Consider the following 27,360-nt stretch of genomic DNA (forward strand, 5'->3'; position numbering starts at 1 on the left):
CTTGAGTCTGTATTTCAGCTCTCTGTTCAGGTGTCACTCTATAGGCTCTTTGTTTAATCGGTGTAGCATCACCTGTGTGAATATGATGCTTAATTATGCCTGTGTGACCTCTGTCCTCTGAGTGCTTACTGAAGATTCCTGAATACTTCTGGAGAAGTGATTTCAGGGACTGAACCTGGGAGTGTGACAAGTTTGTTTCATCTATTTCTACCGGCAGAGTCGAATCATACACAGGTGAAGTAGCACAACATGTCTGCTCCAGTGGAATGATATCAACAGATGAGCCTGAATGAAACTCACCAAGATGCTGTCCAGGGTACAGTTCGATTTCATCACTGGAGGGATTAAGCATTCGAACCACTGTAGTACCATTCTGAACTTCACTGAGAGTGTGAGCCACAACAATGTCACATGTTGGATTAGGGATTAAGACACCATAGTAGTCTGTTGGAACAGGAGAAGCCGGTGTGGCTGCTGACACACAGGCTGTGATCAGAGTTTCGCTCATAGCTGGAATTTTGGTTGGCGCTAACACGGAAACATTACAGCAGGCAGCCACCTCATGTCCTTTGGGCAACAGGGGAATTTTCATGTCCCACAGTTGCAGCACTTTGTTTTTGAGGTCGAGAAGAGCATGGTGCCTCTGCAGAAAATCCCAACCTAGAATGACTGGCTGGTAAGCACCTCTGAGGACTTCAAAGTCCTGCTGCCATACCTGAGTCCCAAGCCTAATACCAACGGTTAACTTGCCTAAGATTTCCAGACGTTCTCCATTGACCGAACGAGCTGGCACAGAGGATGCTACCATAGGCCGTTTTTTCAAAGCTGGATGAGCGTTTCGAAAATCTTCACTCACAAGGGAGACAAAGGAACCAGAGTCAATTAGAGCACACACTTCAATGCCCTCGACAATAGCCAAGACGTTAGAGGAGACTGATCCATCAGATTCTGAGGGGAACTGGGGGATGTGGTTTTGGGGCCCTGATACTGTAGCTGATGTTTGCCCCTCAACAGCAGCTAATGAAAGTTTCCCTGTGGGCCGGAGGTGAAATGTGCAGGCCTTTCCGGGGACTGGAAACGAACACCGGTCCTACTGTAGGACGCAGCATCTCTAACTCTACGTGGAGCAGGACTGGGACTGCGTCGGTATCTGTTATTGTCAGGGTAATTGTACCTGGAATACTGGGGGGGCTGTTGGGAAGGGTATGTGCGTTGATCGTGTTTCTCACATTTGTCCCACTCATTGAACCTCTGGGGAACAGGGGAAGAAGGACGTTCACGGTGAGACTCTGGATCACGATGATAACGCCTCTCAGGCGAGCAATAGTCTCTGGAATGTTGTCTGGCATGATAAGGCGACGGGGACGCACTGCGGGTGCTGTACTGAACATTGGAAGAGGAGGATCTATCACGACTGGAGTCCAAACGTTGGGCAAGGTAACTCTGTTTCTCCCGTAACTGCTGTACTTCATGTTTCAGGCTGGTTACAGTAGGCGTGAGCTCCTCAACCGCTTGAAGAAGTTTAGCATCAGTAGGCTGAGGACGTATCATAGCAACCTGTTCTGAAGACGGAATATGAGAGGATCCTGCAGCTGTAAGTTGCAATGCTGCCCGTGCTCTCTCACAACGGCTGGCAATGCGCAGGGCTCCGTCGAGATCCTCTGCACCCATCTCATGAATCTTAGATTGCAAGGTGGGGTCCAACCCAGCAACAAAACGGCGAAATTTTTCACCTTCCAAGGCATTGTAGTCATAGTTAGGGAAAGCTTCAAGCACAAGACGGGTAATATCCGCGCTGTACACATCTAAACTTTCACCTGGTTTCCGGGGGCGAGCATTCACATGTGTCTGGAAGAATGGCAGAGAATATTTTGGACCGAAAACCTCTTTCAGCTTATCCTTCACTAGATCATAGTCTTTCTGGGCTGATGAAGGCAAACTGTCCCAGTACAAAAATGCAGCATCTGCTAGACGAGTAGGCAGAACAGAGGACATCACAGTTGGCAAATCTACCTCAGGTGGAGTCATAGCTTGCACTGCCACTTCAAAGCGACGAGACCAACTAGTAAAAGATTCAGTCCCATCTCCTTTAAAAACAGGTGGAAGATCTATTGTCAGGGCACTGGAAACGGTATGGTGGGCGGGAGCAGCAACAGTCCGCATTGCATCCACTGACCTCGAATGTGGCACAGGAGAAGAGCGCAGCTCATGCACAGATTCACTCTCGTCAGCCGACATGTTCCCAACAAATATCCAGCTCAAAAAAAAAAAATCACAAAAACAGAGAGAAAAGCTGCAACAATCCTTCCTATCTCCAAAAATTATTACTATTATTATTTTCAGTTCATCAGCTGTTCACAGAGAGGGATAAATCCCAGCGGGGAAAAAAAACGATCTTATCCGCAGCTTGGGAGTAAAACTCACCAAATACACAGATCCATCAAGAAAATAAATCCCACCGCTGCCACCAGATGTAACGTGAGGGTTCACTAGATGGTTGGGAATCTCTCTGAATAATTAGGAACAGCAAGACGGAGACGGATAACTTTTTAGCAGCCTCTTTACTTTTAGCACCCTGCAACAACAACCCACACTTCCTGTGTGCCGCCCTCATGAATACTTCACTGGCCTCTCAGAAGCCAGGAAATCTTATACTCAGATCAAAACAGGGAAAACAACCAGGTAGATATAACACATACTTATTACTGGTTTGAACATGCATGTCTAAACATTCAAACATGTAAACATGTAAATATCAAAACACGTAACCACCAAATAGCTACATAACTAGCTTTATAACCTTTGTAAACACCTCTTTGTATATCAAAATAGATTTAAATTTACTTCTACACTTTACACTTGTAACTGTTGCTGGTTGGCTACTCTGGCAGGTACTCAGTAAGCCTTTGCGCTGCTTGCCAGTGCTTTTCGGCATTTAGCTTGAGTCACCCTTTTGGCCTGCTGGAAAGCCACACTGCAGTAACCCCTGCTGGAGATGTAGAGGAAGGGGGTGTGAGGTAGCGGTCGGTGAAGCTCACTTTACGTGTTGCTGTTCCGCTGGTAGAAGTGTGCGCGGATTTACGAGCGTGAGTTGTGTAATCCAGTGGGCAGAAATTAGCCTGCTTTATGGAGAACTTTTAGTACTAGGACAGACTCAGCCAGACCCTGTTAAGCTTCTCCAGAGTCAACTGCAGATGGTTTTAAAGAAACAGGAAAGGGGCCAGTTTCAAGCTGCTGCGAAGACCCCACAGACCCACGCACACACACACACACACACACACACACACACACACACACACACACACACACACACACACACACACACACACACACACACACACACACACACACACAAATACTCTTTAGCAACAGAGTTAGGAAAAAGGAGCAACTGCAAAACAATCAGTCCTTGTTTTATAAAGCTTCTTCTGTCGTTATCAGTCTTTCTTAGGTGCCAAAACACTCTGGATGTGTGAGCAAGCGAGGTTGTGTTTGAAACAAGGTGCCTGTATTGTTAATACTGCGGTCTTTTCTGGAAGCCCAAGAGTCCGCTGTAGTCCAAAACTTGCAAACCTCCATCGACGTCGATTTGTATTTCTGTGCAGCTGCAGCTCAATTTAAACGTGCACTTCCAAAGCACAGATTTCCTCACCTTCTAAATGTAATTGAAACGAATTAAAATGCATCGAAATACCCGTGAACTAACTTAGTTTTTTTTTTTTAAACATCACATGGCTTTGAATCCTCGGCATTTCCCTCATGCAAAGTCAGCTGCAGCACAAACACTGCTGGAAAATGTCCTCAGGCCATTTATTTAAAGAGAAGCAGAATGAAGGCATGCAGAAGCATATTCCATGAAAGTTTGAGTCTGTCGTAGTGTCTTCAGTAGTCTTGCAGTTAGCAGCTAAAGAGCAGCTATGTTGTGAGCTGGAGGAGACCAAAACAGAGCTTAAAGAGGAATTTAAATGTTACCCTTTAAATGGTTGTTATCATTCCCATAGGAGTCAGTAATAGGGCCACCCTGACCTACCCCCACCTAAGTAGGCTTACTGGGCCTAATAATGCTGCTCTGTGTCTTCTTTTGGTACTTTGATTAATTGATTTTTTTAAAACTCTATTAATGTTAAATTCTAAGTGCCAAAAAATGATATTTAAATGTGTCTGAAATGTAGTAGCCTAAAAAGTAAAAAGTGTCATAACATAGAAACTTTACTCGAGTACACGAGCAGTATTTAAGTAAATGCAGTTAGATATCACCAGAGATTGCAGACTTATGGAAAGTATTCAGACACTCCTCTGCCTGCAAGAGCGGCCTTAATAGTTTGCCATTTTCACCATGGGAAAACCAGGAGTTTGTTTTTGTTTGCGAGGCCGCACACTGTGGTCAGGCCAAGAGTGTAAAGAGCCTCTTCCTGTTCAGAACGGGACACTGGAAAAGCGACTTTATTCAGAGATTTATGTTTATGGATAAAAAAAAAAGCAATTCTAGCTGATGGAAGAGTTGGGAGATGTATTGACATGAAAAGCGAGCGTGCCAAGCAGTTGTAACAGCCATCAATCAGCCCCTGGGAGAAAACGGAGAACAGAGGAGCGGCTGATGATTCGCACAGATTCACACAATTATGACTCAGCATGAGTGTGTACCTCTGCAGGCGCCGTGAAATTAGAGAATGAGGCTTTTACTGATAGTTTATGCAAAGATGTTGGTCTGCAGGAATTTTCCTGCCTCTGCGAAACCGCTTGTTGTTGCTGCTACAGCACTGATAACAACAACTTATTTGAGTGAATACAGTAATTTAAAGAAATCAGAAGAATGCTTCAGGATCTGTACTAATCTATAAGATTCATCTACAGCTCTTATTCGGCGAACAAATAAACTTTCTTGAGCACCCACAGAGCTGGTTTGTCTCCTGGATTTCAAGACGTAATTTTGTAACTCCTCCAGAAAGACACTACTGTGGACAACTTAAAAAAAAAGAGTTTTGTTACGAGAAATACAGACGTTTTGGCCACAGTCTTCCCAGGAGTGACATCCCAGGAAATTCACCCCAAGCTTAGACCATGCGGTGAACGCAGAAACTGCCAAGAGCTTTATCACAGACTCTACAGGCCTCAGCATGTTAAATGTTAAAGGTTATGACAGTACAGTTTAAAAAACTGAACAAGTATGGCTTTTTTGGAAGGGCTTTGTCTTTTCTAAAAAGAACTGCTTAGGTTTGCAAAGTTTTATCTGAACAAACCACAAGACTTCTGCAACAATGTGCTTTGGACACATGAGACCAGAGTGGAGATGTTTCACCATAATCCACAGCACCATGTTTTGAGAACAACCAAACACATCAGCACAAATATCTCATACCAGCTGTCAGGAACAGTGGTGGAGGGGTGATGGTTTGACCTTCTTTTGTAGCCACAGGACCTGGGCTGCAGTCACAGAGTCAACCATGAGCTCCTCTGTATATTCTATAGTCAAATGTGAGCACATTTGACTGACAAATCCACAACAGAACAGCTGAAAAAGAAAAGAATCAAGGTGTTGCAATGACCCAGTCAAAGTCCTGACATCCTGTGGTGGGAATGTGCATAAACAAATGTCCACAAACCTCAGTGCACTGAAGCAACATTGTAAAGATGAGTCGGCCAAAGTCCCTCCACAATGATATGAGCGACTGATCAGTCATTTACTTCAAGTTATTGCTGTTAAAGGTGGTTCAGCGAGTTTCTGAATCATGGGGTGCACATGTGTATTCACAGAACTCTGTGGTTTTGTTTGCATGTTTAAAAAAGTGCAGCAATTGGTTTTAGACCCAGATAGGCTATACTAGTGGGTTTTAATCTTACATGTGGCTTTTTATCTTTTTCAGTGTAAAGTCATTTGAGAGCTCCTTCCATCCATCCTTTTTAAAAAAGGGTTTAAGAGTTTATCAGAACGACTGTGCACCCAAATATCCTGTTATAAAGTCTCCTAATCACAATACATAATAAAAAGCAGAAAAAGTCTGCTGGTGTGGCTGTGTTCCCCTCTTTCTCACCTGTTTCCTCTAAAATCTAAAATCATAGCTTCTTAAAACCACAAGTCAAAAGGCCGAGGAGCTTAGACGACGTGTTCCACTGCTGCAAAATCTGTGACGGAGATTTATCTTGTTACGTTACGCAGGCTTAATCTTTCACTTGAGGCAAGAGGCAAACAGAGACCCACGTGGTTACTGGAGGTGTGATAAGGCGGGGTGTTATTTATCCCACGTAGGCCTGTCCTCTTCTCTCCCAGCCCATAATAGTTGAGCCAAGATGCTAGCTCACATGCTTATCAGATTGCGCCTGCTACTCATATTCTTCATGCTAGATAAAGAGATAGAGAGGTGAATGCAGCATACAAACAAGATATACTTGTCATCACCTATTAAATTACTGTTTTGTTTTGTCTGAATACTAATGGGTTTTCTTAGCTGCATTTCACCTGATTACTGTTATAAATGTCAGTCAAGGCTTTTATCTTCTGCGTCTTAAAAGGATTAGCAGGAAACTGAGTAAACACACACTTGCAGGTTTGCCGATAAATTGTTCCCCGAGGGCTCCGACCTTGTAGGTTTTTCTCTTTCCATTTCAACACAGGAACATGTGATTGGTTGAAATAAATGGGTGTGTGTTTGGAGGTGAGTAGGGCCTTTCAGGAAAGTTCATGAAACATGACGTGAACGAAGTTTTGTTCAGAGCTCTCAGCAGACTGATTGGAGTGCACAGAGTCATCTGCTGCTGGCTGATTAATTGAAATTTTTGATTTTTCTGGTCTAGTCAGACAAAGTTATTAGAGGGCGTTTGTTTAGGCACGTTTCTCTGTTGGCTCACATTTTACAGATCTGCTCTTTAATCTGTTAAATGGCTACGATTTAGATGACAATTAAGACCAAGAGATAAACAAAAATAACATGGTTGTACAGGATACATTCTCACAGTTTTTGCTAAAACTGAAAAAAAACATTACTGTCATTACTGAACTTTTGACCGAGTATTTCCCCTCACTGATGCTTTTTTTAAACATTTTTAAATGTGATGTGAGATCTTTCATACTCTAAAATTGTGGTAGTCTAACTTTATCCTTAATCAGATTTACAGATTTTAACTCTGGCCCTTTATGGGTCATGATTATAGGCTATGAGTTGTCTAGTTGCAGCTGGGTGGATACTTTTCTCCTCCTATCACTGGTACAAGTTCAACTTGATTTTATGGGCCCAGAGACTTTTTGTGTGCGGGCTATTTTAGATGTTATCAAGTCTAATCTGGTCTTCCTGTCCTGAGTGTAACCAGTGGTTTGCACTTTGCTGTAAAACCTCTGTTTACATTCATGAAGGCGTCTCTTGATTGCTCAACACCAGTGTTTGTAGAGACAAAAGTACTAAAAATGTGGATTGTCTAAATCGGCTTTAGAAAAGTCTGCTTTTTTTGCCCCATAAGTCTAAAAATTAAAAAACCTTGTTGTGTGCAGGAACTGTCTTTACTTTAATTCAAGCAAAAAGAACAATTTTCTTTCTACTGTCTCCACCAATCGTAGAAACTCACAGCTCTCTTTGTTCTGTCTTCTTCCCCTCACCCCCAACTGGTCGAGCCAGATGCCTACGCCTGGTCTGCCCGAGGTTTCTTCCTGTTAAAAGGGAGTTTTTCCTTCCCACTGTCACCAAAGCTCTTGCTCATAGAGGATAAACTGATTCTTGGGATTTTCCCTGTTTTCTTTGTATTATTGTAGGTTCTCTACCTTACATTATAAAGCACATTGGGGATAGTGTTGTTGTGATTTGGCACTTTCTAAATAAAAGTGAATTGAATTGAACTGAATTGAGGCCATAAACACTGCGATCTGAGGTGAGAGTGATGTCATTCCCGAGTTGACTCTGTTCTACTAGTAGTAATAGTTGGAAAAACAACGCAGTGCTTACATTTTATGCATTTTATGCTTAAAAGCATGTTCATAATTAGAACTCAAAGAGAGTCACAAAGACTACAAGTCCTACAGTTTTACTCCTGCTTACGCTCCCTGCTACCATCTTGGATCGTGAAGTCAAGGTTGGTGCAACTTCCCCGAGTTTCTGAGTCAAAAGTCCAACCAGAGAGGGGGTTCCATGGAAAAAACCTGACTGAGACCCCGGGATTTCCCACTTCCCGTTCCAAATGGAATCCAGCGTGATGTTTGCATCCCGCTGTGCTGTCATGATCACAAGCCTCTAGTCACAGGTAGATGTGCGCTTCTCCCCTATTTTAAGTATGTGAGTTTTAGTAACATCTTTACTGAGTCATCATCCAGCACTCCCTGGGATACAAGAGGAAAACTGTGATTAATTAAAGCAGCCAAGCAAAGTTTTTGTCTGTATATTAGTGTCAACATTAGGAGCTGCTGGATCCATGGTGGGAATGATCAATTCTGAGTTTTAGTTGTTGCTTAAAATAGTTGGAAGATAAATTGGTAACACATTCATACGTACTTAAACCCGACCTTGGAGCCTGCCGTTGCTAAGTAACTAGCACATGCAGACACATATGTTCAGCAGTCACAAAACCAAACCACGTTCCCTGCTCCTGTCAAGTAAAACCTTATTTTCCAGGAATGACAGTCAAAATGTTAACGTGTTATGTAATAAAGCACTTCAGGGCTTCCCATGCTTATCATGTCCCAGTGAGAGCAGCTTCTTACTTCCTGAAATACAGCTGTGGTCTGCCATCTCTCCCCCACGCCGGCCCTATAAATGTGTGCTTTGTCACAGTGACAATGGGAGCGAGCACAGTGTGGACAGTGTAATCTCGAATTCCTGGTACAGACCGAAACACGCCACAGACGATTACCTCTGCAAAACACATCTGCAGAAATCAGACATTTTCTAATCTTTTATTTTTTCAAAACTTCCAGTTTAGACCTCTGTGAAGGCTGTCTGCCTTTATTGGTGCTTTATTTGGTTTTTATCCAGACCTTTTAAAGAAAATAGGTCCTGTTTTGAAGCACAGTAGTGCATTCATTTTTTCTTTTCTATTTTTCTGTCCTTACAAACGAGGCTGATGAACATTTCCGTCTGTGTCCTGTTGCAGTTTGTTTCAAGCAGCTCTCCCCACTGTGTTCATCTGCTCGGTTAACCCGCCTTGATCCTCTGCATTCCTCTTCATGGGGAAGCTTCAGCTGCTTTTATGAGAACATGAATAAGTGAGACGCGATGAGGGATGATTTGCCTAATATCTCTTTGTGAGCCCGTGTGACCTTGTGCGTATTTTGAAAAGAGGTCAAACCTTTTAGGCTCTGAAAATCCAAGATCACAGCTGCAGTTTAATTTAAATAATGTGGAGTACGACGGACGGTAATTTCAGCTTGCTCCAGATAAGTTAATGTGAATTTGCCTGATAGTTAGAAATGCCTCACATGCGCATAATCTGCCATCTAAATAGGAATCGAACCTGCTTGACCTGTAACTACTGGTGCCATCATGTTGCGCTTCACGCTGAGCAGACACACATGCTGTGTGCGACGATGACCTGATTGTGTGCTGCACATCTGACATCCGGATGCGAGGGAGAGCGATCTGGTGAGACAGCCTGCACGGTGGGGCGGGTAGAGGTCAGCAGACGGTCGTGGCTTAAAGACCTGACAGGAGGCAGGTGGAAAGCACAAGATCGCTTATGGAGCAGTCGGAGGGCTTGATGGCGGTAGTAGTGTTGAAGTTTCTGTGTTTTTTTTATGCAGATGTTAAGGGAAAAGAAATATTTTTTACTACAGAAACAAACAGGTTCAGTGTTGAAAAAGGATTTTTTTTACAAGCTGGATAAAGAGCTGTATAATATCTCCTGTTCCTTTCCAGTCTGGTTTGTTTGACTTGAGCAAACTTGCAAAATCATTATGAAACCATTAGTAAAGTATGCCAGTCTCTCAACTATGACGTCTCTTAAACCACAGCAGTCAAAACAAACACTAAACCTATTTTGCACACAGCTGGACAGAACCTATCCAAATATGGGTAAGATGTAACCAGGCCCAAAAGCCAAATTTAAGTAGCATACAATATAGACAAGTACCTGTTTCCAGCAAAGGCAGGAGTGCTTGGTGGCAGCTCATCATAAGTCAAAGTGTTGCTTTCATCTGAGTGCACAGTTATGGCTAATACTCCAAATGTGACAGCACTCAGAAGTTTAGGCGATAAAATGTCTGTGAGAACATTCGTAAGAGACACATGTGCAAATTTCTTTGGCATCATGGTCGACCATAACCATGATTCTAATCACAAGTTGGGGAATGATGGTCGGATGAGGCCAACACGGGAAGAATTTCTGGAATTTTCAGGAGGGTGAAGCTCCTCAACACGGTGGTCTTATGTTTATAAAAAGACTTCCAGTCCTATAGATGTCTACGGGAAAACCGTTCAAGCTCTATAAGCACTTTCCTACTGAGCGTATAGGCTCAGTCACTCGTGTTGTGTCATATAAACAAAAGAAATAACCCTGTTTTGCAAATCTTGGTGATCCATTGTGTTAAAATAGGCGATTATCTGTGATACGAAACCACACATTCATAAGTCGTTAGCCAATGAGCATGCAGTTTGACAATCTGACCCGCCCCTCCTCCTTTTGCAACCAAGGTAGTCTCTGCAGAAGTGCTCGTCTCGAACAAAGACTGTAGAAAACTGCAGTCATTGTTCTCAAAGCTTCAGAATGGGAGAAACTAGAGGAGGGCCAACACAGAGTCCACCCCAAGTGGCCACTAGGAGAACTGCAGTTTTTGGAAGCTTTTGGCTTCATTTACTCCTTCAGATGGTGCTGGTTGGTTCAAATGGTTTGGGTTTTTTTTGGCTTTGTTATTTGAACTTTATGCAACTTTTGTCTTGTCTAGGACCAGATCAGAGCGGGCAAAGATGTATGTGTGGGATAATTGTTAAATATAGAACATTTTTAATGTTGATCTCAGAAAACTTTGACGTTGGTTGCTGTCTCATCTAAAGTTACTTAAGCCTGTAAAAGTGTGTCAGTAAATAGGTGATAAATACAAATATCTGTAATCAGATAATATCATTTTAAGCTGGTAATGCTAAATGTCAGTGTGCTTAAAATTAAGGTGTGTCTGTTCAGTTTTCTCACATTCATATTTCATATTTTTCTCTACCTCTTCTTGCATTTCCTGCAACATTTCAGTCCACCTCCTTGATGTTGCTCCTCTTTGATGCCTCAGAGGGAGAGGGCACAAAGCGACAAAGAAAGATGCCTGAGCTCATTTACATACACCGGCACCGCAAGTATCTAGCATAGCTTGATTTCTTGGGTGTGTTGCCTTCGCTGTTCTAGATGTGGTTATTAAATATTAATGCGGTGCGGTGTAGCAGCTCATCGTTGAGGTATGAGGTGTGGGAAAACGCAAGATACCGAGGTGGTGGAGACAAAGCCCTTTGTAAGGCTTGGTCCCACACATTGTCAGACAAAGACCCCCTTTCATTGAAGAACCCTCTGCTGAAAGGGTTCTGCCGTACAGTAGCTTAGCCCTCTCGTTGCCTGTTCGTCTGCCGATGCTTCCTCAGTCCATTTTCCCTCCAGCTGACTCATCAGGCACCTCATTCCCATTTTTCGGATAATTCACTGGCCTCGAGCCAAAAAAAAGAGGAAAAAAAAGCTCAAACTGTCACTACAGATGCTCCAGCCGGCATTTGTAATCATGCTGTAGAGGAAAACACTTGCAGCTTTGATTTCAGCTGTGCACAGAAAGCCGGGTGTGTCTTTCACCAGGATACTTATGAATTATACTGTGAACCGCTCTCTCTGTACAGTTTACAGACATCCTGCAGCACTCACTCAATGACTGTACAGCTGAATCATCTGCTTTTCTCTAACAGTTTTAACAAAAACTGACAAACATTATAACCTTGAAGGTTTGAATTATTGTCTGTGTTAGACTGTCTCAGTTATTCACACTCTGAGCTTATGATGTACAATCTGAAAAAGGTCTATAAACCCAAATCTGTCAGAGTGCTCTTTTAAGTAACTCTTTAGTTTCTTTTTTGGGACATATAAGAAGCTGTTCCATCAAACTATAAGAGAATGGTGACCAAACAGCTAAAAGTATGTAAGGGTAAGGCTGTGTGAATCTCCACGTGTTATAGTTTGATCTTTAGTGCAACCTACTGTCCTTTTGCTTATTATAATTTATTATTATAGAGCAGCTTTATGTTTCTTGGTTAAGACACATTTGTACTTACACCCATAATAAATCAGCTGTTCTAATTAATACACATCTGATCAGATCCAGCAGGCAATGAAGCCATCAGCGTGTTCTCTATAAGAGCACAACATGTCATTCTCAGAAAACAGTCGGGTCCACAATATGCGTCAGAGTAGCTTTAGGTGGCTTATAAAGTTATTGTGGTTTAGATTTGATGCCGTTCGCTGAAAAGCTCTGTTGTTGTTGTTGTTTTTACTCAGAACTTCATGAAATGTTAGTAAGTGTTAGTTGATTCTGCTGGTAGTCCACCACACCCAGGATTTTAGCCATTTTTCAGTTTTTTTCTATCAGCAGTGAATTACTCTCAGCTCTCTTGTGGGCGGGATCTAAATACGCTCAGTCTCCATGAGATTTACTTTCGTGGAAATATGTTGGTTTGTTTGGTTTATTTAGCATATTAAAAACTGGCTCTCGATAAAGTTGTATTTTTCTCTTTAAAGAATGAAAAAAGGTGTTCGAATCAAGGAAGAGAATATCTGAAAACGTTACCATGTGTAAGTGAGATGTTTACACGTTGGCTAAAGTAGTAAGAGGTTTGTGTTACAGTCCTCCAGATCCGGTTTTAACTGGCTCACATGTAGGTTTAACAAACATCAGAATAGAAGCTGTTTTGACATGAACAGACGATCCTTAAATCCTTTTCCACACCCTATACCCACCTCCCTTAAGCCAGCCAATCAGAGCCCAGCATGTAAGGTACTGTTTATGAGTCTCACACTACCACGACCGAGCTGCATACCCCGCTTAAACCCCTGGGGCGTCGAAGCTGGGACAAGTGACGGAGTGTTTCACAACCATCAGAGAAAATTAACAACAGCTACACATTGATGGCAGAAGGGAAGGAATTCCCCCTGCTGTCTGCAGGTCAGAGTACTGCGCTCAAGTAATCAGATTATCATCTCTCACTGAGTAGTGAGATTATATGTTATGTCTCCTCCACTGCCCAACTCGAGTATAAAGAGAAGCTTTAAGAGAGCTCTACAGTTGCACTGCGTTTGAGGAGTAAACAAGCCACAGTGAGGCTCGCTCGTGTCGTGAAGATATTTGTGGAGTCTGAAATGTCAAAATGTGAAATCTTCATATTTACAGCATTGCTTCTCGTCTTCTGCCTGTGCGGTTCAGTTAACACACGTCCTCCTGTTAGACGCGGATACAGAAAGCTGTTTTGACTCCATTCACCGCGGAGTCAAAGACGATGAAGCACGGCACAAGCGGCGCTCTGTCGAATACATCAATGGTTAGCATTTAACAGTAATAAGCAGTAATTAAGGTGGAGAGACGGGCCTAAATAATAGTGGTTTAGTTGCTACCCTGTCATCTAGCTTTGTGTTGGTTCTCAGCTGTTCTCCAAAGACACCCAGATGAGATTTTAAGATGATGGTGCTGACAGGGAGGTATCAGGTTAGCTTTTTATTTTCTTTTAAATGTATAAAACTTGTTATCCCAGCTGTTAGAGAAGAGATGAGAAGAAGCAACATTAGATTAGTGGATGATTAAATTTGATTGAATTTGATGGCAGGAAATTGTCCATCCATCCATCCATCCATCTTTGCACTGATCCAGGGGAACACAGAGGAGTTTCCAGGCCAGTCAGGGGATATATGTATCCCCCCAGCATGTCTTGGGTGTGGCCTCACCTAGGAGGCATCCTAGTCAGATACCTGAATCACCTCTGCTGGCTGATTTCAATGTGGAGCAAGAGCGGCTCTACTCCAAGTCCCTCCCAATAGGGCTGGGCCATATCATACCGTTCACGGTAATACCGGTATAATTTTGGGCAACGATAGAAAAATGAAATATCTCGATAGAATATGGGTAAAATGCGCATGCAAAGTGCCTTTGTTTTCATACGCACACGTCGGAAAAAGCATGGCGGCGAAAGCAAATCGTTGAATGATACGGATGAACCAGAATTGGTTTGTAAAAATGCTGCAACTTCAATGGTGTGGAACTGGTTTAGCTTTTGTCTGTCAGATACACAACAAAGCACTATTTTTGGTAGAGCATGCTTTTTTGGAAAATACAGCACACTTAAAATCAATCCTTTGACTTTTCTGAAAATCGACAGTGCCCCTTATAATCTAATGGGCCTTATGTATGAATTCTGGTTGTGTTTACTGACCTCGAAACGATTTTATGTACACGGCGCTCGAAAATCTGTCAAATGTTTTAGTACGACTTTGCTAAGCTACGAACCAGCACTGCTTGATGGATTGTCGGAGCATTACGGCTATCGTAGGCAGGAGCCTGGCGGAGTGATACGTACTGTGCTTCAACATAATATTACCGTATTGTGTGTGTAATACCTCTTTTTAAGTTTTGTGGATATTCTACATGGTTATGCTGAGGATATGTCGGCCAATTTCCACTGGAAATGCCTTTCGGTTAAACTGTCAGCGAGGAATTTGCATTTGCACTGTTAAATTTGTATATAACTTTAATGCACTTAAAAAACAGCTGCTTGTTTAAGTGAAAATACATTGATGTTTTGTTTTGTTTTTTTTCCACTAATAAAGTTGTGGAGTTGTAAAGTATTTTGTCTAGTGTCAATTACATCGTCAGTTATATCGTTATCGCAAATTTTCAAATGTATATCGTGATAAATATTTTTGGTCGTATCGCCCTGCTCTACCTCCCAAATGACTGAACTCCTCACCCTATAGCTAAAGGAGAGGTCAGCCACCCTTTGGAGAAAGCTCATTTCCACCGCTCAGCACTTGAGGACAACTTCATAGTAAAGAGGTTGAAGCCCCCAAATCTGTTCAGAATTCATCCTGCCGTCATGTAAAAGACCCCAAACATTCAGCCAGAGTCGTGTATTCAGCAGTAATAAGAAACAGGAGTCCTCGTAGGCCAGCACGGCTGTAATGATATCTCGAGGGCAGCAATAGGAATTCACTACCACATGCGGTCTTGTTGATTCAATCCATATGCTCATTAATTATGATTTGAGTCCAGAGTTCTCTCTGTTTGAACAGATCTCAGCAACACTGTGAAGACTGTTTAAGCCCTTCACTTTTCTTTTTATTTACTGTGGTACCGTTAAATCAAAGTAAAGAGAAACAGACCGTCAGCTGAATTGGTAAACTGTAAAAGAGCTGAAATCTCTGGCTCGTCTTGAGTCCACATTCCAGTTTTATGCAGTTTTTTCTTGACTTTATGTAATTGTGAGAGCCAACGGCCAATCAAATTGTCACTGTGATGACATAATAAAATCTATAATTGTGCAGTTTTAGCACATTTAACCAAATAAGTGTCATCACATCAATAAGAGCCTACACATGGTTCTGTTTGGGCTCTTGAGGAACCACAGCAGTGGAAACGGACTGAATCAGGAGATGTGCAATTCCGGGAAGGACAGGGCACAAAAGAGTATAAGTAGCAAATAAAATCTAAAAACTAAAAAACAAAAAACAAAACCCTTTTGCAAGAATTTTATGAATAGACCTCTCAGCTGAAGGCCTCAAGTAGATGCTGAGTATATTGCAGTTTGCTGACAGTACTGATTTACTGATAACTGTGTAATGAAAAACTCAGTGCTTAGACTGTGCTTCTGAAGTTCAAGGTACAATATAATAGGATAAATTATAAATATAGACTATAGAGAACTAAAAACCTACTAATATAGTTTATTGATCCTCATGAGGAAATCTGAAAGAGGTCAGAGGTTCAAATATCTGCTCGATTTATCAAGATATCATATATTTCCAAACGCGCTCCGACGTTTTCGGAGACGTCTGTGACCCGCCAGCTCCATAGCAGACAGCAAGGTCGAGGATTATTAGAGCCGGCGAGAACAGCGGACTCCCGGCACATCGTTTTTTGTATTGGGTGTCCACTAAAATAAAAATAAAAGCGTTCTAACATCTCACCTGCTTGTTTTTATTAAGGTATGTACACGTATGTACATGTACACTATTTTTATTAATAGAGATTTCACTACTGAGGTTAAACATGATATATAAGTCACTTAGATCACTTCTAAATGTTAATGTTTGGTTTATTTCAGTGTTTTATTTGTTCCTGAGTAAACCGGTTTGGCTGTGATTAAAGTTAAGCTTCATAACATATTACTCGCAGTTAAATTAAGAGGGGATGGCAGTAAAAACTCTGGACCTGTGACATCATCAAGTACGCTGGTGTTCCAATTGTACAAATCGCAAGTCCCTACTCGCGTTCTCGGCGAGTCTGTACTCCCGTGTGCCGAGAACGCGAGTACGTACTCGCGTACTTGAGAATTGACAAAGGGCCAGTGTTTTATACTGTGCTGCTGATGAGCCACACATTGCTAATAACGTGCCAGGGGTGTATTCTGTATTTCCCAACATGCAATTTAGCCAAGTAACATTTTTCCATATTAGAAACTATTATACTATATGCTATATATACTATTATAAAAACCTTTACCAACACCACATATAAATGTTGCATTTCTATTAAAACAACATAACCCTGAAATCCTTATTAAAACACCCCCCAAAAAAACCCAGAAGCAATTCAGCGTACCCAATTCATCCCTGTTTTCTTCTAACCCTCTAACCCTCATTCAAACCTCCCAGGGACACATTTGCCCAAACACCCTAGAGAGGACAAAGTAGAAAACAAGTTAGTGCTTCACCACAAATCCACAAAAAAACACACAAATACCTTTTGTAATCAGTTATATTTGTGGCTAATATTGTCTCTTTAGCTTACAGCCACCATGTCCACCGCACACAGAGTAGCTGCTCAAGTGCCTGCCAGACAGAATCACACCAATCAATAAAAAAGCATGAAATATTTATTGTTATTTATATAGTGCTTTTCTACTCTAAGCACTGGCCAGACGCGGGATTAGCAGGAACTGTGGATCCTGCATTGTGCTTGTTGCACTGGACTTTGAACCCAGTGCAGCCTTTCCACTCCCTGCACCAGCGCAGCTGCTGCATTAAAAACATAGCAGGAGGTTAAATCAGGTCTTCCCAGCCGAGGCAGCAATATCCTGTGATGAACCCTTTGCCTCCGTTGCCACCTCATGCAGTGACAGAGCTGCAGGCTGTCTGCTTCTGCCAGTCTCTGCCTCCTCTTTCCATTCCACTCCCCTTCATTTTTTTCCCCCTGTGTATTTCTTGGAGCTTTGATGCCACCTCCTCCATCTTGTGGCATGCGTCTCATCTCTGTAAATCCCTCGTGCACAATCCCTTCACTTCTTTCCGTCTGTCTACCTTTAATCCATCTCTTCTCTTTTCGCACAAGCTGCTCCGCATCCTCTCGGATGTCTATACCGTTCATCACGTTATAGCCGGCCTGTCTGCATTTATCTTGGCCTCAGTAGAGTGAATTAACTCCCATCTGTCCTGACTGATGGATGCATTAATGGAATGAAAACTGAATTTGCTTAGTACTGCACTCTCTTTAACCCAGACACCCCGATTCGCCGTTTTATCAATGGAGCTGTCAGTGACATAATTCTGCGACTGTGTTATGGGGCTTTTAGTAGATATTATAGACTCAGCAGGGGGTGAAGTCTAATCATTTCAGCCCTGCTTTTCTGTAGCTGAATGTTTTAGGGAGGGCTTGATAACGCTCTGCTCCTTTGTTTTTTTTTATATTACAGAGAATAATAAGCTGTGCATCGCTCAGGGACGCCAGCATGATCTCATGCTCGTCTAACATTGGGTTTTTTTGTGTATTGGAAACAATAGCACAGAATGTGAATTCCCACCTGGCAGCTATAGCGATTGTCTGTTTTATCAATGGCTACAAATCTGTAAAAGAGTATTTTTATTCTTTTTATTGATAGCTTTTATTGCCAAATTTTAACAAAAACTTTTTTTTCATGGTATTTGTTCAGCAAACAATAGCAGAGAGAAAAAGTTAAGCTCAGTTAAACACACTGGAGTTGGTAGAGACCAAAAGCGGTGAAAAAAATTTATTCTTGATTTAAATATAATATTTTAATTTTCTTACATTTTGTTCTTACAGTATGACAAAGATTTACCAAATAGACCTAAAATAAATGAAAAAACCTCGCAGGAGAGTGTTTACAGAGGTCAGGAGAGAAAGCCAGCGTTCCTTTAGACGTCTACTGAACTGGAAGTCTTTTTTTCCACAACTATCGCCACCTAGAGATCTTCGGATAGATTTAAGAGACTTGCCTTCATTGTTCCAACCTTCAAGCTACGTCCTTGTTTCATGCAGTCTGTGGTTTCGGTGATGTTTACTTGGATGTCTTCCTGTTGTGTAAACAGGCAGCTGTTTGTTATCTATTCACTTTCCATAATAACTTTATAGTTTGACAGTATATTCATGTTGTGTTTACAGCTTTTTCTTCTGTTCCAAGTGTCAAAAAAACTTAGTTATTGTCGTGGTAAATTGTGTAGAACGATAAATTAATATTAGCTGTTGCGTTACATTAAGTCCCGTATGTGTTTCTGTTTGCCCCCTGCAGGTCAGTCAAGGTAATGTTCCAGGTGTGGAAAGTGCCTCTTTGGCCATGGACACGGAGGAAGGAGTGGAGGTGGTGTGGAATGAAGTACTCTTCTTAGACAAGAAAGTCTTTAAAGCACAAGAGGTACCCAAACTCATATAAACCTTTAACTACGAGATCTGCAAATTAAATTCTGGTTCTATTTATTGATTTGTCAACTAAAAAGCCTGGATGAAGCTGGAAGATTTACTGTTATATATAGACACCGGTCATATATCTTTAAGCTCTTACCTTCCTTTTATCACTGCTTGCGGGTTTTTTTTCCTCACGTTGATGTTGCAAGACTGACGTTGAACTCATGGCAGTGGACCTTTTGGCTTTTTTTCTACAGTTTTTTGCTGTTTCTTAGGGGGTCAACACTTAAACAGCTGGACTGGTGCTGACAAAGCTGTGTAGGCCTTTTTTTCCATTCAGAAAACTGATCAAGGGAATTGATAAAGTCATATTTATCCTCACAAGAGACCTATTCCAACAGATAAACACCAGCAAATATAAAAATTGCTGAACTTTAAACCACTCGGGTGATTTTCGTTATTACTGCTTACAAACCACTTGAATTATAAATTGTTAAAGTGTCCCTGATTGATTTTCTAATAGTGTGATAGACTAACGTTTTTAGATGTGAACCATCTCTGATGTGTGATGTTTAGGAGAAGATCAAGGAGATGTTTGAGAACCTGATGCAGGTCGAACACCCCAACATTGTCAAGTTCCACAAGTACTGGCTGGACATGAAGGAGAGCCAGGCTCGAGTAAGGTTTTCAACTTGCTTCCTCTTTTTCACGCACACAAACGCTGGTGCATGAACAGGTTTTCTCTCCTCTGTCTGTGGCACACAGGTTATATTCATCACTGAATACATGTCGTCAGGCAGCCTCAAGCAGTTCCTGAAGAAAACCAAGAAAAACCACAAGACTATGAATGTGAAGGTCAGTGTTTTACTCTGGTCACATACTGAGTCTCACGGTGGCAGCTCAGGGTACTGCAGTCCCATCGCTATTCAGATCCATTTTTCCAGCAGGATTAGAGATTACGTAACACGACACCGCTCAGTCTGCTCAGACATGCATCTTATCCTAACCTGGTGGATTTCAAATATTCATGAGGTTTATTCACAATATCTTCCTTCTTTAAAATAAATTGTAGATAAAGTTAATGTTATTTAACTTTAATTAGCTTTTGGTATTTTCATGCACATATCAAATTAGTGCATTTTATGACAGTGCATATGTTTCCATATTACTCGTGTCTGTTAGTTTAGAGGTGTAGCTCTTCATCTTTCTCTGTTCCCCTTCGTTTCAGGCCTGGAAGAGATGGTGCACACAGATTCTCTCTGCGCTTAGGTACTGACTTATTTGTTCTGTGTGATGTAATCGTGTCTGTTATCTCAGTGTGAGCATTAATAACATGCTTTATTGTTTGCTGGCAGTTATCTGCACTCTTGCGATCCACCGATAATCCATGGAAACCTGACTTGTGACACCATCTTCATCCAGCACAACGGCCTCATCAAGATTGGCTCAGGTCTGCTCCCAGCAGGGACTTTAATGTTACTGCAAGTAGTCGATCAGCTGGTTTTCTTTTTTTGTACAATAACTTTATTATGACTAATGAAGCCTCTAAAGTGAATTTTCCTCCTTAATATTCGTGCTATTTTTTTCCAGCTAAACCCTCATAACTTCTAAAGCACAGAAGATATGAACATTTGATTTTTAGGACTGAAAAACACCAAACTTTGAGGTTTAGTGTCATGCAGGGCTGTAACCAGGTCGAATCTTTCCCACATTTTAATACCAGATTCTTCTTAACTATAACTTTCTTCTGTGTCAAAACCATTTCCAGCGTAAGTACATTTTAATACTTGTGGTACAGCTCATGGCTTTGAAATCTCCTCGATCTCCACGTGTTCTTTAAGTTAGATTGGTCATACCACAATAATCAAACAACTTTAGGTACAGAAAAGGTTTTTCAAGGTCCTTACAGGGTCTGAATCAGCGAGTTTCAGTGGATAATCAGGAGGGCACTGCTCTAAACACAAGTCACAGCAGTTATTCCTGTATTATGTTTTAGCATAGTCAGTCAAAGGGACACATACACCTTATCTTACACTAAATAACAGTACAGTAAAGTACAAAATCAATTAAAATTTTATTTTCATGGCATTAAGCAGAATGAATATCTAAATTGTATTAACTCTCCTCCCACAGTGTGGCATCGGCTATTTGTTAATGGTAAGGGACCTTTTTTGTTTAGTGGTTTAATATCAATTCATTAGTTTTATCTAATATTTAATATCTAATATATTTGTGCTCTGCCTTCTCTTGCCAGTTTTCCCAGATGCAAGTGTTCACAGCAAAGCGAGGCAACATCGCGACGAGCAGAGAAATCTTCATTTCTTTGCTCCAGAATACGGAGGTAAGTGGCATTTCCATCCAGCTTTCTGTGACGTTGCTTTTATTTAATCGGTCTACATTGATTCCTACCTGACTGTTTGACCTGCAGAGTAAAAATTCAGTCTTTATGTTCACAGTTTAATGTAGCTCCAGACCTCAGTTACTACACATGAAGATATTTGCACGTTGTATGAAATGGGAACCGCTGAGAAAAAGACTAGTTGTCAGTAATCTGTATGCCAGAAGCACCAAACGGGGCCTTCTATCAGATAGTTCTGGGTATTTTGTGACCTGTTGTCTGTAATTATTGTAGATAATGAGGTAAACGTTGGAATTAGTACTGCCAAAGTGAAATGGATGAGACACAAATTACTTCAAGACATTTAGTAGATTGTTTGTACCTATTTTGCAGCTGCCAAAAAGACAAAAGGATAGATTAATCCCTTTGTAATGAGGATAAACTGTTTACCTTCTTCCCCTTTTCAAATTGATTTTTTTTTTTTTGATTGCACATTGCTACCTTTTTAATTTGGGGTAAGCTTTTTCGTTAAGTTTTCCTATTTTTACCCTCCTCTCACCCTGCTTCTCTTCAATCGTTTCCAGCTGGCGAAGATGGTTACGCCATAGACATTTTCTCCTTTGGAATCTGTGCTCTGGAGGTAAAAGAGAAGTAAATCTGCTGGATTTCCATCTTTCTGTGTGTGTGGCTGTTTTTCTTGACAGATTATTTGTACCCTTATAGATGGCTGTGCTGGAGATCCAGGCCAATGGAGATAGTGCTGTGTCCAAGGAGGCCATAGTCAATGCAGGTCAATCTCTGGAAGACCCTCTCATGAGAGTAAGTCTCAAAAATACTTTATGCCCTGAAATGCAAGAACAGCTGCAGAAACATGTAGAAAAGACAAACTGTCCTGCACTACTCTAGCAACGCTTACTCACACTGCCGTCCCTCTAGGCTTATTCAGACCGCACAGCAGGGCTCCGTCAGTTAAATATGCCAGAAAGAACAAAGTGATGCTCAGGAAACTGGGTCACACTTTACAGTTGCATGGTTATGTGTTGGATTTACTTCCTTATTGCTCCTGCAGGAGTTCACCCAGTCTTGTTTGCATCACGACTCCAAGCTCCGTCCTACAGCTCACGACCTCTTGTTCCACCGAGTCTTGTTCGAGGTCCACTCGCTCAAACTGCTCGCCGCCCATTGCCTCATCAACAACCAGTGTGAGTTTCTCTCTTATGTGCACTGCAGCTACTTGTGTGCATCAGATTTCTTTAGTAACGGCCACACTTGTGATGCATCTACAGACTTGCTTCCAGAGAACTGTGTGGAGGAGAAAACCAAGTCATTTGACCCCAATGCTGTCATGGCAGAGATTAAACATGAAGACAGACAGGGAGTTCAGCTCAAGTAAAATCTTATACCCACCTCGAATCTTCCGCTGTCTGCCAGAAAGCATGACAAGTCAAGATCATTGCTCTCTGTTCTCTTTTGTGTCCCCTCTGCAGGTATTCCCACGTGTCCCCATTGGAACTTGACAAGTTTCTAGAGGATGTCAAGTAAGTGTTACTGCAGTGCTTTACTTTCTCAGTTTACTTTCTCAAGTTTAACATCTTGGCCTTTTCTCTCTTCAGGAATGGAATCTACCCATTGATGAATTTTGCCTCAACGCGGCCTCACCCCGTCCCCCGAGCGCTCTCCTTGTCTCAGGAGCAGGTTGAAACGGTCAAGACGCCGACTCCTGAACCCCAGGAGACGGAGACAAGGAAGGTCGGCACCTTAGATTGAACAACAGTAGTGTTAAATGCACAGACTTGCTGGTTACATCTCTAGAGAATGACTCTGTGTTTACAGTAGACTTTCAGCAGTATGTCTGGGATGTTGCAACACGTGAGATATTTACACATGGAAATCTCCTCATATTTGTTGTTGCCCGCATCTGATTTCAGTGAGACCGTCTCTATGCAGTCAGCTTTGAAGGGGAACAAATTTTGGACTGAGAGGTCTCACTGTGAATCAGAGCTGACTGCTTGCATTTAAATCCAATACTAGGAATGCATCAGGAGCAACTTTTTAAATTAACCAAATTAAGCAACAGGGCAGTGTTAGACATTGCGCTTATGTGAACAGCAGCTCAGACCTGCAAAACACTGTCACATCACAGTGTGACAGTATCACCTTGTGTGTCTTTGATTAAGATTACTTTTCATTATTTCAGAGCACAGCATATGAGCATGAGCCTATCTGAATATCAATGATAAATGTCTAGTTTATTATGTTTTAGGTTATTACCTTAGATGGTGTCCCTGCTTAGCATCACGTGTATCAGTGCCAGATATGTTGGGAAAGTGTTAGCAAAAGTTGGATTACAAAAGCTTTCTGCTGCCCTTTAAGTTGTTGTGTGTGTCACTTGTGTAGGATAAGCACATGCACGTGTCTATGCATGTCTCTCTATTATTGTAATAATAACTATTTATTATCACTCCAAACACTTTAAATATTTAATACTTTGCTTTGCCTTCATGTTTCAGTGCTTCTTACTCTGTTGTCATTGCAGGTAGTTCAGATGCACTGTAATTTGGAGTCAAATGAAGAAGGGACCAAAACTCATGTGAGTCACATAGTGTTACAGGTACTTTGCCCATTTCAGTGTAAAAACCTGGGCTCCTTAAAGATGAATCCTACTGCAGCGTTGCTTTAGCAGCTCTGCATTTCAGTCAGTCAGAATGAATACATATGAATTCAGTCTGACTTTAATTGAGCCTTTTGGTGTCTCCTTAGCTCTCTTTGTTTCTGAAGATGGATGATAAACTTCACAGGCAGCTCAGCTGCGACATCCTTCCAAGTAAGTTGACATTTCTGAAATATCACAACAATGTGAGTGTTCCTAGATCATCATCCAGATTGATTCAAGCCCAAACTTCACATCTGGTTGCAGTTTTCATGCAAATTTGTCCATTACTTTCAGAGTGATCCAACTAACAAACATAAACAAATGTAATAGCCAGATCAACTTCATAACTCACTCTAATGAATTTCCATGTGAGGCAGTGAATCAGTTTGACATATTTATTTATGTTTTATTTTTGTTTTTTTTGTTTGTTTTAACCCATCAGACATAAATTGCTGATGGGTTATTGTCATGATTTGTGAATACGATAACTTAAGAACAAGGCGACGTGGGACTTTTAAATTGATACTATAAGTCCATTTAAAGCACTTGTTTGTATAGATTGATCTGGATAACCGTTTTGTCTTTTTATTTGAAAAAAGACACCTGTTGTTTTATTTTTCTTGTATATTTTTCTAACTGAATTATTTTGTATGAAACTTTCAGCTGACACCTCCAAAGACCTCGCCAGTGAACTTGTTCACTACGCCTTCATAAATGAGGTAGACGGAAAAGCTTCTTTGTTTTTACATTTTAATGATCTGGGAACAAGTACAGCAGTAATTTATTCTTTTTTTCTTTTCTTTTATCTTTTGTTTTTTGAAGAGTTTTAACACTTTTTTTCCCAAATAAACTTTGACCGCATCTTGGTGGCTTTGTAGGAGGACAGTGAGAAGGTGGCGGGGTTCCTGGAGAATGCCATCAAACAACACCGGGTCCGAGCACTCGCTTCTGGGAGCACACAATGAGGAGGGGTCCCGACAGGCTCTGGCCCAGATGGAGGGTCCCGGGGCATTGATCACTCAGATGGAGAGAGAGCAAGAGAGGGCAGCGGGTAGGACGAGACAGCCGTGGACCTGAGGAAGCACAGGGAGCTGACCCAATGGGGAATAAAAAAAAAAAGGGACAAACACAGATGGATGCTGCACCTTGACAGACAGTAAATCATCTCAGTGAGAAGGCGCCTCTGGCTGGAGGACCAGAGGAATCACGGCTGCGTCCAGCAACCCCACAGAGCAGAGGAAGATTGACAAACTCCCTGCCTAAAAGGGCTATCATGCCTTAAGATATCTTACAATCTTAGGTTTTCCATAATGCCACTATCCAGAGCAGATATGTTATACTCACAGATGCAGCAACTACATACTACTACATACAAACAGACATTTTGTTCCTCAAAGCCTCATTTGCACACTTTTATTGCTGATTAAACCTCCCTCTCCCTCACAAGCCAGAACCTTCAGTTCACAAGAGTTTTAGGGAATTTAAGATTCCGTCTTATGTGCACTGTTGATACCCATTCAGCTGACTTTTTTTTTCTTCTGTTTAACTGTGAACAGGACATGCATTGCACAAATGTTTATTTTTCTTTGTTCTACACCTTCAAAGTGACACACCTCACTGCACTCTCCGACTGAATGCTATCTCCACACAGCTAAACATGCTACGCCTGAATGAGGTGATAAGTAATGAGATGATGCCTCTCTGTTTTAGCCTGTAGTGCTCTTACAGGTTTTCCACCGTGAAAGCCAAAGACTTGCAAAGTGCCTGTTATGGCAGTGAAATGGCATCACCCACAACTTAGCAATTAACACGTTCAGGTTGACTTTAGTCTTAAAACAAGATCAACTTTGCAATTCTTTATTATTAGTCCACAAATTCAGCCTGTGTGGAAGTGAAGAGGAAGTCGAGGCTGAGTAATGGAAGCTTGATTAAGAGCTGCAGCCTTTTTTATTGGACTTATGGATAAGATGGTTATGGTCTCTGCTGCCGTCAATATTAGTAGCCTGTGTACAAAAATTGGAATAAATCTACGTGTGATTTGAAAGCGTAGTCTTACTTAAACAGGAGCAAAGCTGTGACTATCTGATGTTAAAATTAATTATTAAAAAATTGCCATTTTGTTTATTAATATTCCTGCTATAGTTACTATTATTGTATTTCCCAAACCATTTGAAAATATTAGTACATGAATTTTGTTTTGTAAATATTTCCGTAGATCTTTCAAAGGTGAAATCCACCCAAATCATTAGAATTTGTTTTTCCTGTGAGGTTTTCATGGACTCCAGATGTTACAGCAGGTGATGAGAAACTGAATTATTTTCCTTTGCATGTTTTTATTTCCCAGAACCCCATCTACTCTAGTTTTATTTCACACAGTTCTGGTGTGAAATGTGAAAACGATGGCACTGCAACCCACACAAAGACAAAAATAGAGCTGGCTGTGCATCAGTGCCTGATTTTTTTATTTTGTTTTTATCAAGAACCTGGTCTCTGAAACATAAAAAGCTGCCATTTGGGTGGATTACTCCTTAATAAAACTGTAGTAAAAAACAGTAGTGATCATCAGCAAAATACTGTTGTCACGTTTTACATAGCTCTGCGTCATTTGTTTTATGGGTTTGTGAGGTTGCAGTTTCATAACAGTTACACTGCTGTACAGTCATTGCCTACAATACTTACTATACTCTGTGTCGAGCCTACTTATCAGTATGTCTCTGAAGACAGGAGCCCTGAAGCCTCCCAGACAGTCACCTGCTACAGGCTGTGGTGTACATATTTGTTTGTGGCTATCAAAAGAGGCGTATGTTGGACAACACAAAGCAGTGCCACTATTGCTCTTGTTTGATCCTAGTAAGCTGCATGTCTTAAAAGCCTGCAACCGTCCAGAACTGCATTTTGCCTTTGTCAGTCACAGTTCAGTTCCAGAGAGGACCTGACCATGAAAATGAATGTTTAGACTGTGCAAACATGGAAAAAAAACAAACCCTTCCATATCAGTCTTATTTTACGTCAAATGACTTCTTCTTTTTTTATTTCTGTGACTCTGTTGAATAAAACTTGCCTTCGGATGTGTTCTACTTAAACCTTTGGTAAATATTGTAGCTACTGCAATTAAATACATGACAATAAACAAGATGTAATATGCTGCGTGTGTTTTGATGTTTCCATGCATGCATTACCAAAAAATTATTTAAATAAGAAACGAGGAATGGTGAATTTAATTTAGTATTTATGTAGTGTCTTGGGTTGACATGACACGTTAAGACAGAGTACAAAACATTTTATATGCATAATATCAGGATGCAATATGATTTATTAAGAATAACAGATTTGTGGTAGTGACGTTTTTAACATTGTTGCTAAATTCAATCATGTTACTCTAATTTTAACTCATTCAGTATATAATTTTTGACTAAAGTAATTACAAATGTTTTTAGCTGTTAGGTTGCAAGGGTTTTATCTGTTGTCTGTTTAATAGTTAAAGTTTTTATATGAATAGTGAGCAAAGATTAGAAAATAAATGCTGAAATTCAGTGACCCAAATGACTCAAAAAATCGATTCATTAAAACTCGATTCAGTAAAAAGAATCA

General features: G+C 41.2%; 1 protein-coding gene across 1 annotated transcript in view; it reads left to right on the top strand.

Moving 5' to 3' along the window:
* nrbp2b (nuclear receptor binding protein 2b) overlaps positions 1–26,913 on the top strand; it is a 49,712-nt gene extending 22,799 nt beyond the window's left edge. Inside the window, exons 2-18 of the mRNA XM_076888226.1 lie at positions 18,666–18,788; positions 19,355–19,456; positions 19,544–19,633; positions 20,007–20,047; positions 20,134–20,228; positions 20,912–20,935; positions 21,033–21,119; positions 21,701–21,756; positions 21,840–21,935; positions 22,186–22,318; positions 22,403–22,505; positions 22,604–22,654; positions 22,730–22,865; positions 23,653–23,706; positions 23,877–23,940; positions 24,433–24,488; positions 24,648–26,913. Coding sequence (XP_076744341.1) covers positions 18,666–18,788; positions 19,355–19,456; positions 19,544–19,633; positions 20,007–20,047; positions 20,134–20,228; positions 20,912–20,935; positions 21,033–21,119; positions 21,701–21,756; positions 21,840–21,935; positions 22,186–22,318; positions 22,403–22,505; positions 22,604–22,654; positions 22,730–22,865; positions 23,653–23,706; positions 23,877–23,940; positions 24,433–24,488; positions 24,648–24,734 — 1,398 coding nt within the window. The 3' untranslated portion in view covers positions 24,735–26,913. The remainder of the gene's footprint in view (positions 1–18,665; positions 18,789–19,354; positions 19,457–19,543; positions 19,634–20,006; positions 20,048–20,133; positions 20,229–20,911; positions 20,936–21,032; positions 21,120–21,700; positions 21,757–21,839; positions 21,936–22,185; positions 22,319–22,402; positions 22,506–22,603; positions 22,655–22,729; positions 22,866–23,652; positions 23,707–23,876; positions 23,941–24,432; positions 24,489–24,647) is intronic.
* The last annotated feature ends 447 nt before the right edge of the window (positions 26,914–27,360 follow it).

Source organism: Maylandia zebra, linkage group LG9, assembly GCF_041146795.1.
Source record: "Maylandia zebra isolate NMK-2024a linkage group LG9, Mzebra_GT3a, whole genome shotgun sequence".
NCBI classification, from domain to species: domain Eukaryota; kingdom Metazoa; phylum Chordata; class Actinopteri; order Cichliformes; family Cichlidae; genus Maylandia; species Maylandia zebra.